We start from the raw sequence: 21,564 nt of genomic DNA, 5'->3' as shown, positions 1-21,564 counted from the left end.
ATAATAAAAAGTATAGATATTATTTTGTTTTCTTTGTTTTTTATTTTATTTTATAACAATGATAGTTATTATTTATTATTATTATTATTTTTGTAATATTATTATTCTTTCCATTGTTGTTGTTTTTTATTATCATTTTTATAACCATAGTTATAGTTACAATTACAATTACTATTACTATTATCATCATCATCATCATCATCATTGTTTTTGTTTTTATTGTTGTTTTATTATTGTTGTAGTTTTATATTTTTATTTTTCTATAATATATTATTGTTGTAATTAGTATTGTTGTTTTTTATTTTTATAATAATTATTATTATTCTAATAATTATAAATGTAATTATTTTGTTGTTGTGATTATTATCTAATGTTGTTACTGTTTTATTTTTGTATTATTATTGTCAGCATTGGCGTTGTCATCATCGTCATTATTCTTGTTATTTTTATTATTATTATATAGTGGTAGAGTCTGATGGTCAACTTTTTTTTTTGGGGAACTTATTATTTAATGAGGTTATAATTGTCTTTTAAAATAGAATTAGGAATGAAATTGCAAATCAGCATTCAGCCACAATGAGATTCCATCTCACTTGTGCAAACCTAACATGGGATTGGGAATCAGTGTCAGTTTGTCAGAATTTTGATTCCATTCCAGCCCTAATTCTGTGAAGGTGTGAACCAAACCCCTGCTGGGGGGTGGGGGTGGGGGTGGTGTTGGTGGTTGGGTTTGTCAAGTAGGAAACCCAATTATGTTATACATGTAGAACATGTTATATGGCAGCTGCCCACTTAGAACATATTGGACATCCCTTAAGAAACAATCATGTGGGGGTAAATGGTTTTCCTTTTGATTTCGTAAAAATCTTTTATTCTGAGAGTAAAGGTAGAGCAACCAAGAGAATGTATATTATTTCTGCTAACAAAAAAATTTGGAGGGGAGTGAATTATACAGAAAAATGAGATGGGAGAGGTAATTTGGTTTAAGGGATAAGTAAAACTTGCTGAGGGGGAAAAGGAGGATGGCTGTAGAGCAAGCCATGTCATGGAATAATTCCTAAACTTTAAAAAAGTAATGGTTTTTCCATTGATGATTCTTCATAATGAGGACATTACAGCCTTGCATATGCAATTTGTTGTGTTGAGTTGTGGAGTGGTGTAGCATGCAGACTGCTGTGTATTGTTTGTAGAGAATCAATGCAAGGCATATAGGCGGTAAAGCTTCCACCTGTGTGGTTGGCATTTATAGGGCTTGCTGTTGGTCTGGAAGGTAGTTTGGATGGCTTTTGCATCATTGGTGGCTATGTTATAAACTGTGCATCAAGTCTCAATAATCACATCCATTTCCCCTCAAAATATGATGAAATGGCAAGTTTTGCTTGGATGAGTTGCTGGCACTCAATTGCCGTAGCAAAAGCTTCTAATTTGGTCACCAAGTTAAGACCTTGTAATCATCCCCCCATTACCTTATTGTGTGGAGAAGATTGTGCATCAATAATACTATTTTGAGCTTTCAAAACACTGATATATGTTACCATAAATTACACATCAATTATATAGATTCTACATCAATGAAATATTGTGGGTAATAGAATTTTGAAAAGTAATTATTTGCCAAATAGGAAATTCTAAAAACTAAACAAAATGGAGCCGAAATCCTGCACGTATAAAAGAAGAGTTAATGTTTTCAGCGTGCACACAGAATGATATAGAGGGACAGAAAGGTTGGTATTGATTGAAGCTGGAAGAAGGGATTAATGCCGGAATCACTTGGTCGAGACAAGACATCCACATCATGCTCCCAATTAATTTACCTAGTATTTGTGCTAGCTTTGAGAAATTAAAGCTGTTTTCATGAAGGATGCTTTTTGTGCAGCTCATTTATGACACAATAAGAAGTGGTAGTCCAGGAACTTCAGGGTTTGAGGATTGTATGCGCTTTTTTCCTCCAGAAATGTTCTCCGGAAGGTTAGTCAATTTTTTAATGCAAATTTTTTTATTATATATTTCTTGTCCAGTAATAATGACACAATTTCTTTTTGTTAGATCTGGGTCTTGGACTGGTGGCTTCGGTACGTGGGTTGAGCTATCTGGGAAAATGCATGTCTTAGCCCGGTTGCTGGCACAACTACGTCAGAGAACTGATGATCGTATTGTTCTTGTATCAAACTACACTCAGGTAGTTCGGGATAGGAGTTCCAGCTAATTGAAGTAGTTAAGCATTATGCAATTGAATTGGTAATATTATATACTGCATTGCGTTTTCCTTTTTTCATTTGGCATGAGGACAACATGTCCTTGACATGCATGCACCTTATTGAGAGGAAGTGTTTATGCTAGGGTTTAACCTGACAATGTGTATCCTGGTGTTGGATCTAATCCTTGCCTTTTGCACAGTGTAGAGCAATAGTTTGCTTGGTCATGTACAAGATCTGCTTCTAAATTTTTATCACTTAAGGCTGCTTCTTTTGTGAAACTTATAGAAGAAGATAACACACCATGTGTATGAATGTACGCTTTTAACTCAGTCATCTACATTTCTTATTTATTCCTTTTTTTTTTTTCTCATATGTGATTGTGTGTGTGTGTGTGTGTTTTTTTTTTAATGAAGTCTGGAGTAAGTTACTACAAAAATGATTGGATTGTTTTGCTGAAATTTTCTCATTATTTCTTCATTGTTAATCTCATCGAAGTTGTGCATTTTTCATTTTGCTCTTTTATATTTAGTTATTGTGTTTCTCCTGGCTTTTGGCATTGGCATATATTACTTTTATTTTTCTCCTATTGTTGCTTCAAGAAGTTGCTGGCTACTCAATTCTTCATTTTTCATTTGATATCTTATGATGTCTGTAGTTCAATATTATTGACACGGATGCATATCATGACTGAAAATGGTTTTTATAATGGTATAATTATTATTATTATTTGTGCAATTCAAATTTGCTTGTGCAGTGCATGAATCTGATCATTTGGCATTCACATCCTGTTCTGTTAGGAACTTACAGCCATTGTTTCTCCTTAAGAAATATTCGAATTTATTTTGTTGAATAAAAGAAATGTGATTTTGTAGACACTGGACCTTTTTGCTCAGTTGTGTCGTGAAAGGAGATATCCATACTTGAGGCTTGATGGAACCACAACAATCAATAAAAGATAGAAGTTAGTTAACCGTTTTAATGACCCATCAAAGGTTTAACCTGACAATGTGTATCCTGGTGTTGGATCTAATCCTTGCCTTTTGCAGTGTAGAGCAATAGTTTGCTTAGTCATGTACAAGATCTGCTTCTAAATTTTTATCACTTAAGGCTGCTTCTTTTGTGAAACTTATAGAAGAAGATAACACACCATGTGTATGAATGTACGCTTTTAACTCAGTCATCTACATTTCTTATTTATTCCTTTTTTTTTTTTCTCATATGTGATTGTGTGTGTGTGTGTGTGTGTTTTTTTTTTTTTTTTAATGAAGTCTGGAGTAAGTTACTACAAAAATGATTGGATTGTTTTGCTGAAATTTTCTCATTATTTCTTCATTGTTAATCTCATTGAAGTTGTGCATTTTTCATTTTGCTCTTTTATATTTAGTTATTGTGTTTCTCCTGGCTTTTGGCATTGGCATATATTACTTTTATTTTTCTCCTACTGTTGCTTCAAGAAGTTGCTGGCTACTCAATTCTTCATTTTTCATTTGATATCTTATGATGTCTGTAGTTCAATATTATTGACACGGATGCATATCATGACTGAAAATGGTTTTTATAATGGTATAATTATTATTATTATTTGTGCAATTCAAATTTGCTTGTGCAGTGCATGAATCTGATCATTTGGCATTCACATCCTGTTCTGTTTGGAACTTACAGCCATTGTTTCTCCTTAAGAAATATTCGAATTTATTTTGTTGAATAAAAGAAATGTGATTTTGCAGACACTGGACCTTTTTGCTCAATTGTGTCGTGAAAGAAGATATCCATACTTGAGGCTTGATGGAACCACAACAATCAATAAAAGACAGAAGTTAGTTAACCGTTTTAATGACCCATCAAAGGTATGTGATTTTTCTTCTGCATTCTTTTGCATGTGCGTGTAGCACATGTACATATATTGCATTAGGGTGTGCATGAGCATGCAGACACCCGAGGGGAAAAAAGAAAGAAAGCATGTGCAGATGCTGAACGCAATGTAAACTTTTTATTGATCAATAAGTTTAAATTACATCTTGCAGGATGAGTTTGTGTTTCTCTTAAGCAGCAAGGCTGGTGGTTGTGGCCTCAATTTGATAGGTGGAAATCGACTGGTCTTGTTTGATCCTGATTGGAATCCTGCCAATGATAAACAAGTAATTGCTTATGCTAGACTCTCGATGAAAAACGTTGATGTATATTAGGATGAAAAACTTTGATGTGTATATTTCTTCTGTTGTTTATGTTATCTCTGGGCAGGCGGCTGCAAGAGTATGGAGGGATGGACAAAAAAAGAGAGTATATATCTACAGATTTTTGAGTACTGGAACCATTGAAGAGAAGGTTCTTGTCTGACAGTGTTGCCTTTTTGTTGGTTTTAATTTATGCGTGGTAGTTTAATTGTCATGATTTTCTGAGTTTCAGTTCCATGAACTGTTTTATTTTTCTATAGGTGTACCAGCGTCAGATGTCAAAAGAAGGGCTTCAAAAAGTTATTCAGCAAGAGCAAACAAACAGTCTTAAGACGCAGGTTGGGGATTTGCTGCATTTAGTTATTTATTTATTGGTTATTATAATTTTTTTGGGGGGGTGGGGGGGAGAGGGTGTAGTGCTTTGCATTTGCTCTTGAATGCCTGGTATATGAATAGTTTTTATTGCAGGTGAACTTTCTATCAGCAGAAGATCTACGTGATCTGTTCACTTTTCATGAGAATGCGAGGTAATGCCCTTTCCTGTAATACAAACTTCGTACCTTATTGGAATATCCTATACATGTTGTAGCACCTTTAAGGTGCGCAAAATGCTCATGCTCCAGAAGCACAAAAATGTTTCCATAAAAATAGCTATTTATTTATTTTTTTAGATTTTTTTTGAATGAACTAGAATTGTATTAGAGAGAAAGAACACTACAAAAGAGGAAAATAAAAACAACGGGAACAATATATCTTCCTGATACTAAAGGGAAACAGAATTACTAAAAAGCATAAAAGTACTAGACAATTCTAATGGAGCAAAGCAATCCAAGCCGGCTGTACTTCCAGAGATTCGTGCTGAAATAAGCCATTCACTATACATCCACTAGCATGCCCAGCACTTAAACCACTAATACAACTACCACATATTTACAAATAGGATCCAACTAAACACATAATTACAAAAACTAAAAGAAGTCTCTAAAAAAATATGAAGAGGTCCTCCATACGCATCTTTCCTAAATCTTCTTAAACCTACACCTAAAATACGTGTGCTGAATGGGCGGTCTAGGGGGTCAGGAGGTCCTCCATCATTAAAGCTTGTAAGCAAATTTGTTAGAATCTTACAATTTACGATTCAATTCATATCAATTCCCCACTAGATTGACTTGAATCTTACTAATGAATCTAAAGAACAACTGAATCATTGCTGATTCTATCATGCACCTCATGAATCTAATGAATCAATCCGAATCCATTGATTCACACGATTTAGGCATATCATATCTTGACCCGACCAGTGTAGAACCGCGAAAGCAACAATATATTTTTTTTTTCTTTTTTATTGCTTTTTTTACACATTACCTTCCATTCCTTGCCCATGTCAGTTTTATGCTAAAAAAGAGGAAAAAATAGAAATTTAGGTCTTATATTGCCTTCACAAAATCATTCTTCATTTTTGGATGAGTATAGTGCTCTGCCATTGAGAGGAAGGTGCAGAACACTTATTGACTAAGCTGGTACTCATGTTCGTTGTGTTGTTAAGATTCAAGTGTTGTTGTTTTTTTTTAAGTGGTTTGTTCATTATTATCATTTTATAAAGGTAATTATTTTTTCCTTTTGAATTTGAGAAAGTATGTGCATGAAATGTTATTTTTTAAATTATTTATAAACACTAAAAATTCAGTTATTATTTTTTTCTCAATTTCTTCCCTTAAACAACATAAAGTTCTTTAATATTTCTTGATTCATTTCCTTACTTTTCATTTGTTTAGGGAAAGCATGCACATGAAATATGATTTTTTTTTATTGTCAAAATTTAAATGTATGTTACTACTTTGCTTCTTCATATAGCAATATATGCATGTCTTTAAGAATTGATTTTGGAATTTGTACCGAATTTTACAATTTGAGTTGATTCTCAATTCTTGATTCCCAAAATTAGAATTTCAATTCACAATTTGAATCTTGATTTGACAACTATGCTAGTAAGTATACCCCAGTATATATTGGCATAGTCCATTAAGAGTCTTAATTGTGGCATACTTACAGTTACTTGATAAATTTGGCAAAATATGTGTTATTTTGATCTAGCACATGAAATACAATCCATATTGGTATATCTGTTGCTGTTTGGTAAAGCTGCACATTGGTTAGTTTGGGTTGACTTGACCCTACATTGCCAACCAAATTGCCAACTCTTGGGTTGGCCAATAACCCAAGTCATCACCATATCCCAACTCCCTCTTGTCTGCACCAATAAGCCTACTCTTGGCTACCAACCCATCCCCCCTCTACTGTGATTCAATTCTCTGTCTCTCCTCAAGGTGCAATCGCCGCCACAAGCATGTTATATAAATCTTGATGCTGACACTCTAGCATAATTGTCAACCTTGATTTGAGAATTGCTAACCCTATTGTTGGCGATATTGACATCGAGGGAAGTGCGGAAAAAGGAGAGGTCTTTGGGGCAGTATTCTTTAAAGACACGATCGAAGAGATCAATGAATTTAGGGTTTGGTGGGACAATGAACTCGATGGTGTTGGTGGAGAGTACCTTGCCTTGGAGGCAGTCAAGGAGGGTCTTGCGATTGGGGAGGGTGACGGTAGGGAGGCGATGGGTGCGGGCGTTCAGGAGACACTCGAGGCTGCTAGTTTGGGTCCTAATTGTTTTGATTATAAAGGAGCTGAGAACTGATTGATGGGCAGTCCGTTCACTACTTCCTAAACCAAAATTGACCATGAACTTGTCTTTAACCCACCCGCTGGTTCTCAGTTTGGTCGGGTAGGTGGGTCGGTTTGGTTGGTTTTTGCACAACCCTACTGTCTGGTGATTGATTAAACCCTTTTTTGATTGTGGTATCAAGGAAAATAACATTTGTAAGTACACATCAAGAATCCTCATGCACTTAATAGACCAGAAAGGTTTAACTTCTCTAATTACAAACCACAAACAAACATAAATATGGTACTTGAACAATGCAAGCTCCTTTCTTTGTTGTTTGAATTCCTACTAGTTAGTATGCATTAGTGTGTTTGCACCTGGGCCAAAGTCCAACCATGTGCCAACCCAAATTCTAGAAATAGTGCATCACTAGGCTACTAGATATTTACTTAGCTATTTAGAAAACCTATTACAAAATTTGATAATACTTGTGTGCACAACTAAAATACCAAGTTAAAAAGCTAGGGGGGTATTGATGACTCTAGATAGCAATGTAACTTCAAATAAACAAAGGGTGTATAATGCTTTGTCAAGCCCATTGGCCTCCAAATTTTTCAATGTATTTAGAAATAAGGGTATAGCTAACCAATTAAGCACACTTGTTGCTAAGATTTTAATATATTCAAGAGGCATCTCTTCACTTCCACTTTTAGAGTTTTAGTATTTTAGTTTCTGTGATGAACTTATGGCCCTTCTGACCATTCAATTTCCGTAAAATTGAAATCAATAGGAGTTATTGACCTGCAAGTTAATAAATACAATCTAGAATTGTAGGAGGATTTCTTATTTGCCTTGCTTTTCCTTTTTTCTTCATTAGTTGTACATTCTTCTCTTTTTCTAATACAATTTTTTATTTTATATATATATATAGATAGATAGATAGATAGATAGAATCTAGGTTCTCATTAAAGGTTGATGTGTTGTGTAACATTGACTAAAATGGCCAAACAGGGCACCTAATGAACTCCTTATTTAGCAAAAATGAAATAAAACTAAATAAAATAATGAAAAAGAACTAGACGCTGAAAAAAGATTCTATAGTTCCATGAAATGGCATTATTAGACTAACTCTACCTTGTTTGTACTTTGATCATATTGTATAAGCATGCCTTGGGAAATGGACGGTCGAGTCGATAAGGTGACAACAAAAGGAGATTTTTACGTGTGCGCACCCTTAATTGTGTGTTTTTTTTTTTATAATCAAGATTGTACCCACTCACATAATATGTTTTGAGCTCTATTTTTATATTTCTCACTCAATGTTTTAAAAGGTTTAATTGAGGCTTGCCTAACAGTTCATCTCAAGATGAGGCATGCCCAAAACTTCTTGAAGCAGAGTGTAAAATGCCAAATCTCTAAAACTCTTTAATCTAAAATTTTAGAAAACATTTGTGAGTTACATTGTAGATCATGAAAACAATTTGAAATTTGTAATGTTATGGTTTTCACCTAGCATGATTTACTCAATGAATTAAGTTAGTATTCTTCTTAGATTGTGTTGTTGACTATTTTCGGCAATGATTTCTAGTTTCTTGATTTTGATTGATGCTTCATCTGATGTTTTTATACACATTATGGTTTGGGTTCGAGTGACTACTTGCTATAGTAGCAAAGAAATTTGACATCTTGGCCTTTGCCTACCATCCCTTGTTCTCTTCCTTCTCTCATCGTCGTTCTGGTGTTCTTCACGGTGGTTTCTTGTATGAGTTTCTTCATCATCTTGCAGAGCTTCTCTCTCTCTCTTCTCATCTTTTCTTCGTCGTCTGGCTTGTCAAATATGAAATCTTGAGTTATATACACTCTCACTTCTTGAATTTTCTTTTCTTGGAAGTGAAGAAATCAAATCCTCAAAATTTTTTGTGCTTTCATGTTTTTTATCTCTTTAGAAATACCATATTCAGAGTTCTTTGAAAGGATTGGGCCAATAGAATTTCAATTGAAAATATGCAAGATCGCACATTTTTTCTCAAGATTGTGTCGAGAAAGTACATTCAACTTTGATCAAGGTGGTTACGTGTTAGGGGTGTGAATCCAATGAGAGGTTATGTTGACATGATTGACAACTCAACTCCATCACCAATCATGTCAACATAAGAGTAGTAGTATATTGCAAGAAACAAAGAAAGAAAAAACAGAATCTTGGAGAGGGAAATGTATCTCAATTGTATTATTTCTTGCATATCTTATGTACATCAACAGACTTTGTATATATACACATAAGAATGATAACTGACTAACCAAATAACTGCTAATTAACAAGAAACTAACAGAAACTGACTCAACAGATTGGCAAATCGTTGACGGTTTCAGGCAGAGAGCAAACCGTCGATAAATTCATTTGCAGCTGTCGACGGTTTTGTGTCCTGAAGTTGACTTCACTAGGCTAAAGCATAAGTTTAATACTCCCCCTCAAGATGGAGTGTAAATATTGATAACACCCATCTTGGAAAAAATATTAGAGAAAAGATTGTAGCCAAGGGGCTTAGTCAAAATATCGGCTAACTGACCAGAGGAAGAAACATGTAATGCTTTCATAGTGTCTACCAACAATTTTTCTCTAACAATATGACAATCAATGTGAATATGTTTTGTACGTTCATGAAAAATTGGGTTGGCGGCTATATGCAAGGCAGCCTCATTGTCACAAAATGGCACGACTGGTTTATAATGGGTGACAAGTAAATTGTTCAACAAATGTTGTAGCTAACTAATTTCACATGTAGTCGTTGCCATGACACGATATTCAACCTCTACTGTAGACCTAGACACTGTATTCTGCTTCTTGGATTTCCATGAAATGAGGGATTGTCTAAGAAACACACAAAAACCAGTAATGGATTTTCTAGTGTCTTTGCATGCAGTAATGATTGTAAATCATTTGCTGATGTAAAGAATGACCCTTGACCAGGATTGCTTTTAATGTTCACAAAACACGATGAGTAGCAGCCAAATGAGCTTCAGTGGGATTTGCAACATATTGACTTAATATTTGAACAAAAAATGACAAGTCAGGTCTCGTAATGGTCAAGTAGAGAAGTTTGCCTACGAATCTTCTGTAACAAAGCGGATCTGAGAGAGGCTGTCCTCTGTTTTAGAAAATCTCAAGTTCTGGTCCATAGGAAATAAAACTGTTTTACATGCCACATACCCTGAATCAAATAATATTTCAAGAGCATACTTCCTTTGTGAAATTGCAATGCCTTTCGTGGAACGAGCAATCTCAAGACCAATATTTCAAAGGTCCGCGAGCAATCTCAAGACCAATAAAGTATTTCAAAGGTCCGAGATCTTTGAGCTTAAATTGAGAATGAAGATACTTCTTTAAATCAGTTACAACATCATCCTCATTACTAGTAATGATGATATCATCTACATATACCAACAATGCAATGACCAAATTATTTTTCTATCGAGTGAACAACGTGTGACCAGTTGAAGATTGAACAAAACCATGAGCTGGCAAGGCAGATGAAAACTTAGAGAACCACTGTTTTGATGCTTGCTTAAGACCATACAAAGATTTATGCAGTCTACACACAAGCTGGGAGTTAGTAGAATCAGCTTGAGTAAACAGTAGAAACTACCCCTGAGCAAATGTTCCCTTCAAATTGTAATGAAAACCAGGAAGTAAGGACATGTACACCTCCTCTTCCAAGTCTTCATGCAAAAAAGCCTTATTGACATCCAGTTGATGCAAAGACCAGTTTTCGGATGCAGCTATGGCTAACAAGACTTACGGTAACTAACTTGGCAACTGGTGAAAAAGTTTCCAACTAATTCAATCCTTCTTGTTGTGTATAGCCCTTAGCAACTAATTGTGCCTTGTATCTTTCCAAAAAACCATTAGAGTTATTTTCAATCTTGTAAACCCATTTACATCCAACAACTTGTTTGTTAGGAGGTAAATGAGTTATAGTCCAAGTTTTATTATTGTCTAAAGCTTGAATTTCATCAGCCATGGAATTACACCATTGAGTGTGTTGAATGGATTGTCGAAAAGGCGTTGGTTCTTTTTTGCAAAGTAATAGAAAGTGTGAATGCTTTATGAGAACAAGAAAGATTAGAATATGACAGAAGATTAGAAATTGATATTGAGTACCTGAGAGAAGATCATTACTCATAAAATCAGATGATGAAGTGGCATTTGCAATATTAGCTATGTTGCAATGATAATTTGCAAGATATGATGGATTTTTGTGAATTCTAGTGAATTTTCTAATCTTAGGCTGCGAAGTAGTTGAGTCAAAATTTTGTTGAGAAGTAGTTGGAGCTGAAATATTTACTGGTTCATTTATGGAGGTGGAAATAGTATCAACCGGATCTGAAGGAATGTTTTGAGTAGTCTGAGTCATAGGATGTCTGAATATATCAATAGGAACGAGATCATCTGTTTGAGGAACTGGTATGACTACTGATGGAGTGGGAAAATCATGACAAGTTTTGAATGGAAATATATATTCTTGAAAAATTACATCTCTGGATAAGAAAATGGCATTGGTTTCTAAATCATGGAGTTTTTATCCCTTGGTGCCATATGGATATCCAAGAAAAATGCAAAATGAGCTCTAGGTGCAAATCTAGAATGATTATGAGACATAGTAGATGCAAAACAGAAACAACCAAATACTCTAAGATGAGTATAAATTGGTGGTTTTGAGAATAACACCTCATATGGTGTTTTATCAGACAGAATAGGAGATGTTCTATTGATTAGGTAAGTTGCTGTGAGAACACATTCACTCCAGAAGACAAGAGATAAATTGGCATGGAATCTAAGAGATCTTGCCACATTTAATAGATGTTGATGCTTACGCTCAACTACACCATTTTGTTGAGGTGTAGCAACACATGTTTGCTGATGCAAGACTCCTTTGGAAGAGTAAAATTCTGGCATATCAAACTCAGCCCCTTTATCAGTCCTTATAGTTTTGATATGAATATCAAATTGTGTCTATATGAGCTTAAAAAATGATTGAACTAGAGAGCAAGTGTGAGATTTATTTTTCATTGGATATACCCAAGTATAACGTGAATGATCATCCACAATTGTAAGAAAATATCTAAAATCAGTAATTGACTCAACAGAGAAAGGACCCCAAATATCACAATTTATCAAATCGAAGATTTTATTTCTAATGGAATGACTAGTATTGAATGGCAATCTTTTTTGTTTTTCCAATGGACAAACATTACAGTTGGAATTTGAAGAAGTATATATATCAGGCAACATCGTGTAGTGTTTGAATCTTATGAAGAGAAGGATGGCTTAATCTAAAATGCCAAAGATCAAAAGAAGGAAGATTTACAGCAGAAGTAAAATTTACAGCAGGAAAAACACTAGAATTTATAACAGATGCTTGTAGCAAATATAGTCCAGCTACTTGCTTAGCCACTCCAATCGTCTTCCATGAGTGTAGGTCCTGTATAAAACAAGAATTAGAAAGAAACAACAAACAACAAGAATTTTCTGTGAGTTTTTTGACTGAAATGAGGTTAAAAGAGAAAGATGGAACATATAGAACATTATGAAGAACTGATGAATATGAAATTTTCGTAGTTCCAATATGTGTAACATGAATGCATGTTCCATTAGGCAATTTAACTGATGTGTTTATAACAGAGGTAATTGTAGTCAGATGCGAAATAGAACTGACCATGAGATCAGTAGCACCACTATCGATTATCCATAAATTTGATTGTTTAGAAACAAAATCAGGTAGCATACCTGATAAACTCAAAGAGTTTGAAACAACAGATGATTTGCTCATAACATTCATGGCTGTGGGTTGAGGGCTTTGTGAAGAGGATTGTAGAAAAGAAAGAAGTTGTTGGTACTGTTCTTTGGTGAAAGGAAATTGAGGATTTGTGGAAGAACAATTTGGGTCATTGGAAGATAATGAAACTTGATGCGCATAAGATGTTTGGGTTCTTGGATTCTAATGATTTCCAATTGGATATCCATGTAACTTGTAGCATCTGTCAACCATATGCCCTGTGAGACCACAATGACTACAAACTGGCCTAGGAGGTTGCTTCTGATGATTCTTGACCATTGTTCTAGGAACATTATTACTGAATAAAACAACAGTCTCAATCATCAAAGATGATCCCACCACCTTTCTTTGCTTTTCTTCTTGTAAAGTGAGAGATAAAACTCTATCAATGGATGGCATTGGATCCATAAGTAAAATTTGTCCTCGAATATGTGAAAAGAATCATTAAGACCCATCAAAAACTGAACAACATATTCCTTTTGATGTTGCTCAATTACTGTTTTTAAAGCTCCACAAGAACATCCCGGATTACAAGTACAGCTGGGAATGGGTTTCACAGTAGAAAATTCATCCCATACAGCTTTCAACTTTGTATATTAAAAACTAATATAAGATTGATCTTGAACTAATGAAGCAAGATATTTCTTGAGTTGAAATAAACTGGGGCCATTACCTTGTGTGAATCTGATTTTCAGATTCCTCCAAACTTCTTCAGCAATTGAAGTGCTGATGACATTGGCAGCAATTCAACTTTGTATAATAAAAACTAACAAAAGATTGATCTTGAGCTAATGAAGCAAGATATTTCTTGAGTTGAAGTAAACTGGGGCCATTACCTTGTGTGAATTTGATTTTCAGATTCCTCCAAACTTCTTCAGCAATTGAAGTGCTGATGACACTGGCAGCAATTTCTTGGCTGAGAGAATTCAAGATCCATGAAAGAGCCATGTTGTTGCACCGGAACCATAGAATGTACAGCAGATCAGATTGATCTTCAGGCTGAGAAAATGTTCCATCCACAAAACCTGTCTTGTTCTTGGCATTAAGAGTCGTCAACATTGATCTGCTCCACATATAGTAACTCTCACCATTTAAAGGCTGAGAAACCAAGATTGAACCAGGGCTTTCTCCATGATGAAGAAAATATGGCTTGGAAAAATCTTCAATCAAAAAACGACAACCTTGCTCTGATACCATGCCAAAATAAGAGAAATAGTATATTGCAAGAAACAAAGAAAGAAAAAACAGAATCTTGGAGAGGAAAAAATGTATCTCTCACTTGTATTATTTCTTGCATATCTAATGTACATCAACAAACTTTGTATATATACACATAAGAATGATAACTAACTAACCAAATTACTGCTAAATTAAAAGAAACTAACAAAAACTAACGCAACAAATTGGCAAACCGTCGACGGTTACAGGGCAAACCATCGACGATTTGAGGCAGAGAGCAAACCGTCGATAAATTCATTTGTAACCGTTGACGGTTTTGTGTCCTGAATCTGACTTCACCATGCTAAAGCATAAATTTAATAAATCATGAATTTGAATCTTGGATTTGGATCGAAGAATTATTGCAATCCCGCGTTGCTTCAGTATTCTCCGATTGATTTTTGTTTAGTAGCATCCAAATTTTTGACATCAAAGGGTACTTATGCTAGTATCTTCAGTCGATCGGTTGTCACTGCCCTATAGTTTCAGTCAACGGTGATATTTTCTCCTATATTGTTATTTCCTTTTTTTTTCTTGTTATTTATTTTTGTTAGTGTTATTATTATTTTTTTTTTCCAATTTTTGGTTAGTAGAGTAGATTTTATGTTTATGATCTTTAGGATTAACATGCATTTTTGTGTACAAAAGGTTCACCTTTTATGCCTTTTTGGTTGGACAATCTCTAAAACTCTTTAACCTAAAATTTCAAAGCACATTTGAGAGTTACATTGTAGATCATGAAAATAAGGTGAAATTTTTAATGTTATAGTTATTGCCTGACATGATTTACTCAACGAATTAAGTTGGTATTCTTCTTAGATTGTGTTGCTGACTATTTTCAGCTATGATTTCTAGTTTCTTGATTTTGATTGATGACTCGACATAGTAGCAAAGAAATTTGACATCTTGGCCTTTGCTCATCATCCTCTATTCTCATCCTTCTCTCGTTTTTGTTCTGGTGTTCGTCACGGTGGTTTTATGTACAAATTTCTTCATCATCTTGCGGAGCTTCTCTCTCCCCTCTTATTTTCTTTGTCATTCGGATTGTCTAATCTAAAATCTTGAATTATATACACTCACTGAATTTTATTTTCTTGGAAGTGAAGAAATCAAATCAAGATTTTTTGCGCTTTTATATTTTTTGTCTCTTTGGAAATGCCAAATTCAGAGTTCTTCGAAAGGATCAGGCCAATAGAATTTCGTTTGAAAATACACAAGATCGCACATTTTATCTTAAGATTGTGCCGGAAAAGAACATCCAACTTTGATCAAGGTGGTTACGTGTAAGGGGGTGAGAATCCAATGAGAGGTTATGTCGACACCATTGACTACTCAACTCCATCACCAAGCATGAATTTGAATATTGGATTTGGATTGAAGAATTCTTGCAATCCCTCGTTTTAATATTATTCAATTGATTTTTCATTAGTAGCATCAAAATTTTAGGCACCAAAGGGTGCTTAAGGTAGTATTTTCAGTCGATTGATTGTCTACCTCGTAGTTTCAGTCAAGTGAGATCTTCTCCTATCTTGTTATTTCTTTTTTTCTCTTGTTATTTTTTTTATTAGTATTTCTTTTTTTTGAATTGTTGGTTAGTAGAGTATATTTTGTGTTTATGATCTATAGGATTAACATATGCACTTTTGTGTTTTCCATTTGCAAATCTTGGAGTATACAAATTTGTTCAAAAATTACTACGACACGAGTTTTTTGAATTTTAGTCTAGCTTGGTCCATGATCGCATAAATTGGCGGAAGAGGATTCATATAGCCGACCCCACTTAGTGGGACTAAGGCTTGGTTTTGTTGTTGTTGTTGGATTCACACGCGAAAATTGTATGCTTTAGATTTTTAATTGCATTGTGTTTGTGTGGTTTCTTAGTGGTTATAGGGTGTGATTTAGAAAATTGTCTATAGGAAATAAGTTTGCATTCCAAAACAAAAAAAGCCCTCAAACCTTTACTTCACCTGTATAACACAAATTATCTTTGTACATACAATTGGTCCGAAGCTCGGATAAAAGAGTAGGGTTGTGTTAGGTAGTTGAGAGTCAACATAAAACGTTATTAGATTATATCATAAATTCTTACCAAATCCACTTGACCCAAGGGAATATTTCGGGTTAGTGTAGAAGGGATAGGACTAATAAGTTAGTACAAGAAATTAAGATTAGATTAGCAACTTGGAATAGAGGGTCTCTTATATGGAAAAATATGGAGATAATGGAAATAACATTTAGAAGGAAAATTAACTTAATTTGCCTTCTAGAGATGAAATGGGTAGGGGAAATGCTATAGAAATTGAAAATTTAGGATTTGAACTTTGGTGCACCGGAAAAGAGACATAAAAATGGGGTGGAAATTATTGTGAACAAAGACCTAAAAGATAATATAACAAATGTTAAAGGAATAGGGGATAGGATCATTAAAATCAGGATAACTCTAAGCCTAGAGATGGTGAACGTCATTAGTGTGTATGCTCCTCAAATTGGCTTAGCTAAAAATCTTAATAGACAATTTTGGGAAGATATGGATAGTATTTTACAAGGGATACCAATGTCTAAAAAGACATTCATAGGAACTAATTTGAATGGATACATTGGAAAGGATTATATAGGCTATGAGAGGATACAAGGAGGCCATGGTTATGGAGAAAAAATTAGGCCGGTGATACAATTTTAGATTTTGCGATGTCTTATGATTTGGTTATATTGAATACTTGCTTTATAAAAGAGAAGAAAACTTGACTTTCAAGGCTAACATGTCTCAAGGCTTATGCCTCGCTCCAAAAGGGTTAAAAAACCTTGCCTTATGCCTTTGCCTTTCAAAACATTGCTCTCACCATTTTTCCCATTCTAAAGCTTAGAAACTCAATTTTGAGTTAATTTCATTTATTTTTTAAATGTTTAAATATTCTTAATTTCTAACCTTAAATTTCAAAAATACTGAAAACGGCAAATATAAAGCATATATTTTTGCTTTCAAATGCTATGTAGAGCATAAGGACAATTGTTTCTCTTCGGATAACCAAATGCACCTCATAAACATTCAGAACAAGAGAAGGAAGGATTTTGGCTTTTCTAAATCAAAACCTGAATGTCAAGAAAAATCCTGCAAAAAATATAGCAAAAATTTTCATTTGAAAGCTATGTATGCCACACATCACTAAATGGCCAAAATGCTAAAGAGTGTTAGCCAAATGTCGGAAAACTAAGCGGCTGTTCATTGTTTCTATTTTTTGTTGTACTACGATGGAGTATGGGACTATAACAAACTGACTATAACAACAGAAAACTATCAATCCAGGCAAATTCCTCGTCATCACATTTTTTTTCATTGTAGTTATGTAGTGCAACAAAAACAGAAATTAGAAAACAAAAATCATCCCAAACCCAAGAAACCCCTCAGGTAATGTCTAATTCTAAGATTTATTGTCATACATCGTACATATGAACTTTGTATTTTATATGCTGATCGTCCTTTTGAGGTTTAGTTCAATTTGATTCATGCAGGTCTGAAATTCATGAAAATATGAGCTGTGTACGTTGCCAAAATTGTGATGATATGATGGGTTTAGGAGAGGGAGATGGTGTTAAATCAACAGATGAAGGTTGTAAATCTGATCAAGAGGATTCTGATATTGGTGGATTTGCAGGTGTTTCTGGTTGCTTTCATAAGTTGAAGAGTTCAGAGAAACAGGTTGGCTGCATAATTTCATTTGCTGTGCTAGTCTCTTTTTCCTGTTCAAGAGTTTGACATACTGATCACTATGAAATCAATTTTCTTGACATACTGATCTCTATGATATCAATTCATTTGAAATACTGATCTCTACTCTATCTGGATGTTTTATTATTATTATTTTTATTTTTGAGGCTATTTTCAGGTGGGGGCACCTCTAGAAGAAGATTTAGGCAGCTGGGGGCATCATTTTTGCTCGACATCAGTACCTGATGTTATTTTTCAAGCTTCAGCTGGTGATGAGGTGTGTTATAAGTTCAAAATTCTGCCCTTCAGCATAATCGTTATTTCCCTGGAACAAGCACCTTGATTGCAAAGCATGATTGGGCATTGACAATTCTTGATCCTGTTGAAATATTCTTATTAGGAATTTATGATTAATTCTGATCATGAAATTTATGGTGGGCAAAATAAGGCTGGCCAATGGCCTTAACGGCTGGTTAAGAGTTGGCTAGTCATTTACAAAAAAACCCAGTGTATGGGTTCAGTACAGCAGGATATAGTTATCTATTTAAAAAGTATTTTGATGTGTAGAACACTGAAATGAATTTATTGGGAAAAGTCAAGGCTACTTGTAATCATATTTGTCAAACTGATTAGGGGTGGGTAGACGATGGCCTTACTGGCTCTATCCCATGGGGCAGGTAGTTATGTAGGTAAAATATGATAAAAACTATATGTTCGTAGTATGCATTACAATGTCAAAACAATAATCAGTTGGTTTTTTTTATTGGCCGTTTGGTTTGCCTGATAAAAATAACAAAGAAAATTTTGACATTGAATATTCTCTTCTAATGTTGTGGAATTTGAGCAGAGAGCAGTGAAAACATTAGTAATATGCTGTAAATATATGAAAACAATATGGCAAGAAAACAGCATTTTAACACTCAATGTGAGGTTGATTTCAATGCATTGTAATGAACAGAGTAATGCCAGTCATGCTTGTTCATTAAAACGAACACTAAGGCATTGAAACACATGTAATGTCATTATCAATTAAGCTGTTGTGCAAAGTGTTGACCATGGTATTTTTTTCCCTTCGGTCTTTTTATCATCCACCTCTAGAAACCAAGCCATAATGCTTGTGCTTTTGTCATTGCAGGTGACATTTGTTTTTACAAACCAAGTCGACGGGAAGCTTGTTCCCGTTGAATCAATGCTAGCCCCAAAGAAGCATGAAGTGGTAACTAATAAAAATCACTCCTGCTCAGGAGAACTACCGAGCCATCAATCTGTACCATTACTTCAAGATATGCAAGCAGTTCCCTCCATTTTGGCCGATGGGGATTCCAGAAAAAATACAAATACAAATTCAATACTTGCATCTTTGCCGAGGATTCCAATGAAATCAGCGAGAACTTCTTTAAAAGGTGCAGTTCATGCAAATTTAAACCCTAAACCCTCTCTTGCAAATCGGTTACCCCTCAAAAGACCCTCCCCTGATACCACAGATGATGATTTTCAATAAAATTTTTTCAATTGCATTTGTGTATCTTTTATTTCATTATTTTAATAAATTACAGCTAACTCGTCATCTCTCGTCTATTGACAAGTGATACACAACTTTTTTCCTCTGAAGTGAAGAAAATATGGATGCTCCCAGGAGCTGGGAGAGGCTGAGCTTGGTGCATAGGAATGGAATAGATTCGAATTTATCACTTATTAAAATTTTTTGCTCTATTCCATTCTTAACTCATTTAACTCTGCGCACCAAACATAACCTTAAGTGAGAGAGGGGCAAGTTTTGGGCAACGTTCAAAGCACCTATCCGGAATAGAAACAAAATGGTTTACCTCTTGATCTGGCATTGAATAGCGTGCCGCTAACACAAGCGTATAATATTCCAAGAGGTCTTTAGATTAGAAAATGGTAACAAATTTTTTGAAAAAGCAAAGAGTTATGCTCAGTGAATGGGAGACAAACCAAGAGGACAACAGTGCTTTTTAGCTTAGCTTTTCCTAATATTCTTGCTGGATGTTTGTCCAAAGGAGACTTCTGATGGGCGTCTCTCTAGTGGTAGTTCGGGAATCATCCACGTGTTGTATGCCCAAAGAAGGAGCTGCTTAAGTTCATCCAAGAAGGATGAACCATGTGGGCGCCAACATTTTCATTTAGTTCGAAGTGGAGACAACCCCTTGTATTATATATATGCATGTTTGTCAAGATAAGAATCTGGATCAAGGTCAAACAGCATGGAATTTGCACTGTTCACTAAAGGGAAAAAGAAGAGCATGTTGTATCTCTACATGGGTAGCTGAGAAGAAATGACATTTGTGAGCACTTTGTCCTTACCCGCTGTTTATTTTTTTTCCTGCTAAATAATATATTTAATTTTGAGATAGATTTGAACTTCGGCATAAAACAATCACAATGCTTACTTGCTTAGTCAACCAGCGTAGGTGTTGAACTTGATCAGCATTTCTATTCATAATGCACATTTTGTCCTGTACTCTATGCTAGCTTAAAATTGTTCATTGAATTATTGTAAATGTACGAGTTTTGCTTTGACCAAAAAATTTTATTAATTTTTTTATTTTATTTTTTGCTTTGGTATGTAAGCATGAGTCGCATAAAAAAAGAAGGGACTACTTTTATTCATGGTTTTGCCTGCACCAAACAAAGGGTTGAGTGTGTGACTCAGGGACTAGATTCAAGTTGCATCCTCAAAAGAAAGAATAGGGTGAAAAGAGGCGGGGAGAGCGAGAAATCAAGAGCTCTTGTTATGAACAAAAGTTATGTAGAAATTAAATAAATAATATTGATATTTTTTTTTCAAAATAGTCTCGTCATTCAATACAATATGTAGTTAGTGATAATGTTCATCTTTATCCTAGCATCCCTCCTTTGATCGATCGCGTTATATATTCTCCATTGGTTGACCATATGATCATATTGCAATAAGTGATGATTACTTCACAATATCTTTCTGAGCACATGATTGGTTACTTAATAAGCTTGGCGAACATTTTACAAAAGCCCCTTTCTCGAAGTGGCTGATTATCCTTCAATTGGACTCGAATTGGGAAAAAAATAAATAAAAATATTACACTCCAATGAAAAATTGTAATACAAACAATGGTCCTCATAACTCCTCGTTTAATTTAAGTTTATTGATGATCCATTTTTGACATAACAAGTTAGCCCTTTAAACCATCCTCTCTTGTTGGTGTAGGGCTAGTTTTGTGCCCTTAGATGCCTTATTTAGGGTCACTTCTTTTGTCCAGGTAGGCCTTTTAAGTCAATTCCCCTAGAAAAGCAATGAAATTCTAAAAATGGCCCTTGAATCCCATGTAATGAAAAAGGGAGAAAATCAAAAATATTTGCTTAACATTAGAAAGGAGATAAATCAAGGGATAATTGATCTATTCTATAAGGAAAAAATATAGAGAATCTTGCCCCTCATAGAAGTAAAAGGTTTTCTTTTTAGGAAAGGTTGCTCTCCCAAAAGCATTTACACTAGATTCCACCCCCTTTGCACTATGGTAAAACATTTCCTCTCCTTCCTTGCTCCTTCTCTTCTTCCATAGCCCCTTCATGAGAGTGTAGATAAGGTCTAAAAAAGTTGAAACTTGCAAGGTAGTCTTCCTTCAATCTATATTCTCTTTTGCTTTACTTTTGTATGATTTTTGTTTTCTTTTGATGTTTAAACCTCCATGAATGAGTGTTCCCATTGCTTGACTATGTGTAGCATGTTAGGATTTTTTGTTTATGTCTTTGTTTTTGTTGTTGTTTTTGT

At 34.6% G+C, this 21,564-nt stretch overlaps 1 protein-coding gene across 2 annotated transcripts in view; it reads left to right on the top strand.

The window, feature by feature from the left end:
* Positions 1 to 20,265, top strand: part of LOC131155384 (protein CHROMATIN REMODELING 25) — a 36,349-nt gene extending 16,084 nt beyond the window's left edge. The window contains exons 12-22 of one of the 2 annotated variants that reach the window (XM_058108470.1): positions 1,877 to 1,968; positions 2,047 to 2,179; positions 3,926 to 4,045; positions 4,223 to 4,336; positions 4,440 to 4,523; positions 4,633 to 4,710; positions 4,841 to 4,899; positions 17,600 to 17,786; positions 17,974 to 18,072; positions 18,931 to 19,198; positions 19,817 to 20,265. In XM_058108470.1, the coding sequence (XP_057964453.1) occupies positions 1,877 to 1,968; positions 2,047 to 2,179; positions 3,926 to 4,045; positions 4,223 to 4,336; positions 4,440 to 4,523; positions 4,633 to 4,710; positions 4,841 to 4,899; positions 17,600 to 17,786; positions 17,974 to 18,072; positions 18,931 to 19,198; positions 19,817 to 19,827 (1,245 nt within the window). In that variant the 3' untranslated portion in view covers positions 19,828 to 20,265. Of the gene's footprint in view, positions 1 to 1,876; positions 1,969 to 2,046; positions 2,180 to 3,925; positions 4,046 to 4,222; positions 4,337 to 4,439; positions 4,524 to 4,632; positions 4,711 to 4,840; positions 4,900 to 17,599; positions 17,787 to 17,973; positions 18,073 to 18,930; positions 19,392 to 19,816 lie in introns of those variants that run through there. The other variant, XM_058108469.1, reaches the window with a different exon arrangement.
* The last annotated feature ends 1,299 nt before the right edge of the window (positions 20,266 to 21,564 follow it).

This window comes from Malania oleifera, chromosome 5 (assembly GCF_029873635.1).
Source record: "Malania oleifera isolate guangnan ecotype guangnan chromosome 5, ASM2987363v1, whole genome shotgun sequence".
Lineage (NCBI taxonomy): Eukaryota > Viridiplantae > Streptophyta > Magnoliopsida > Santalales > Ximeniaceae > Malania > Malania oleifera.
This window is presented reverse-complemented; position numbering and strand designations above follow the sequence as displayed.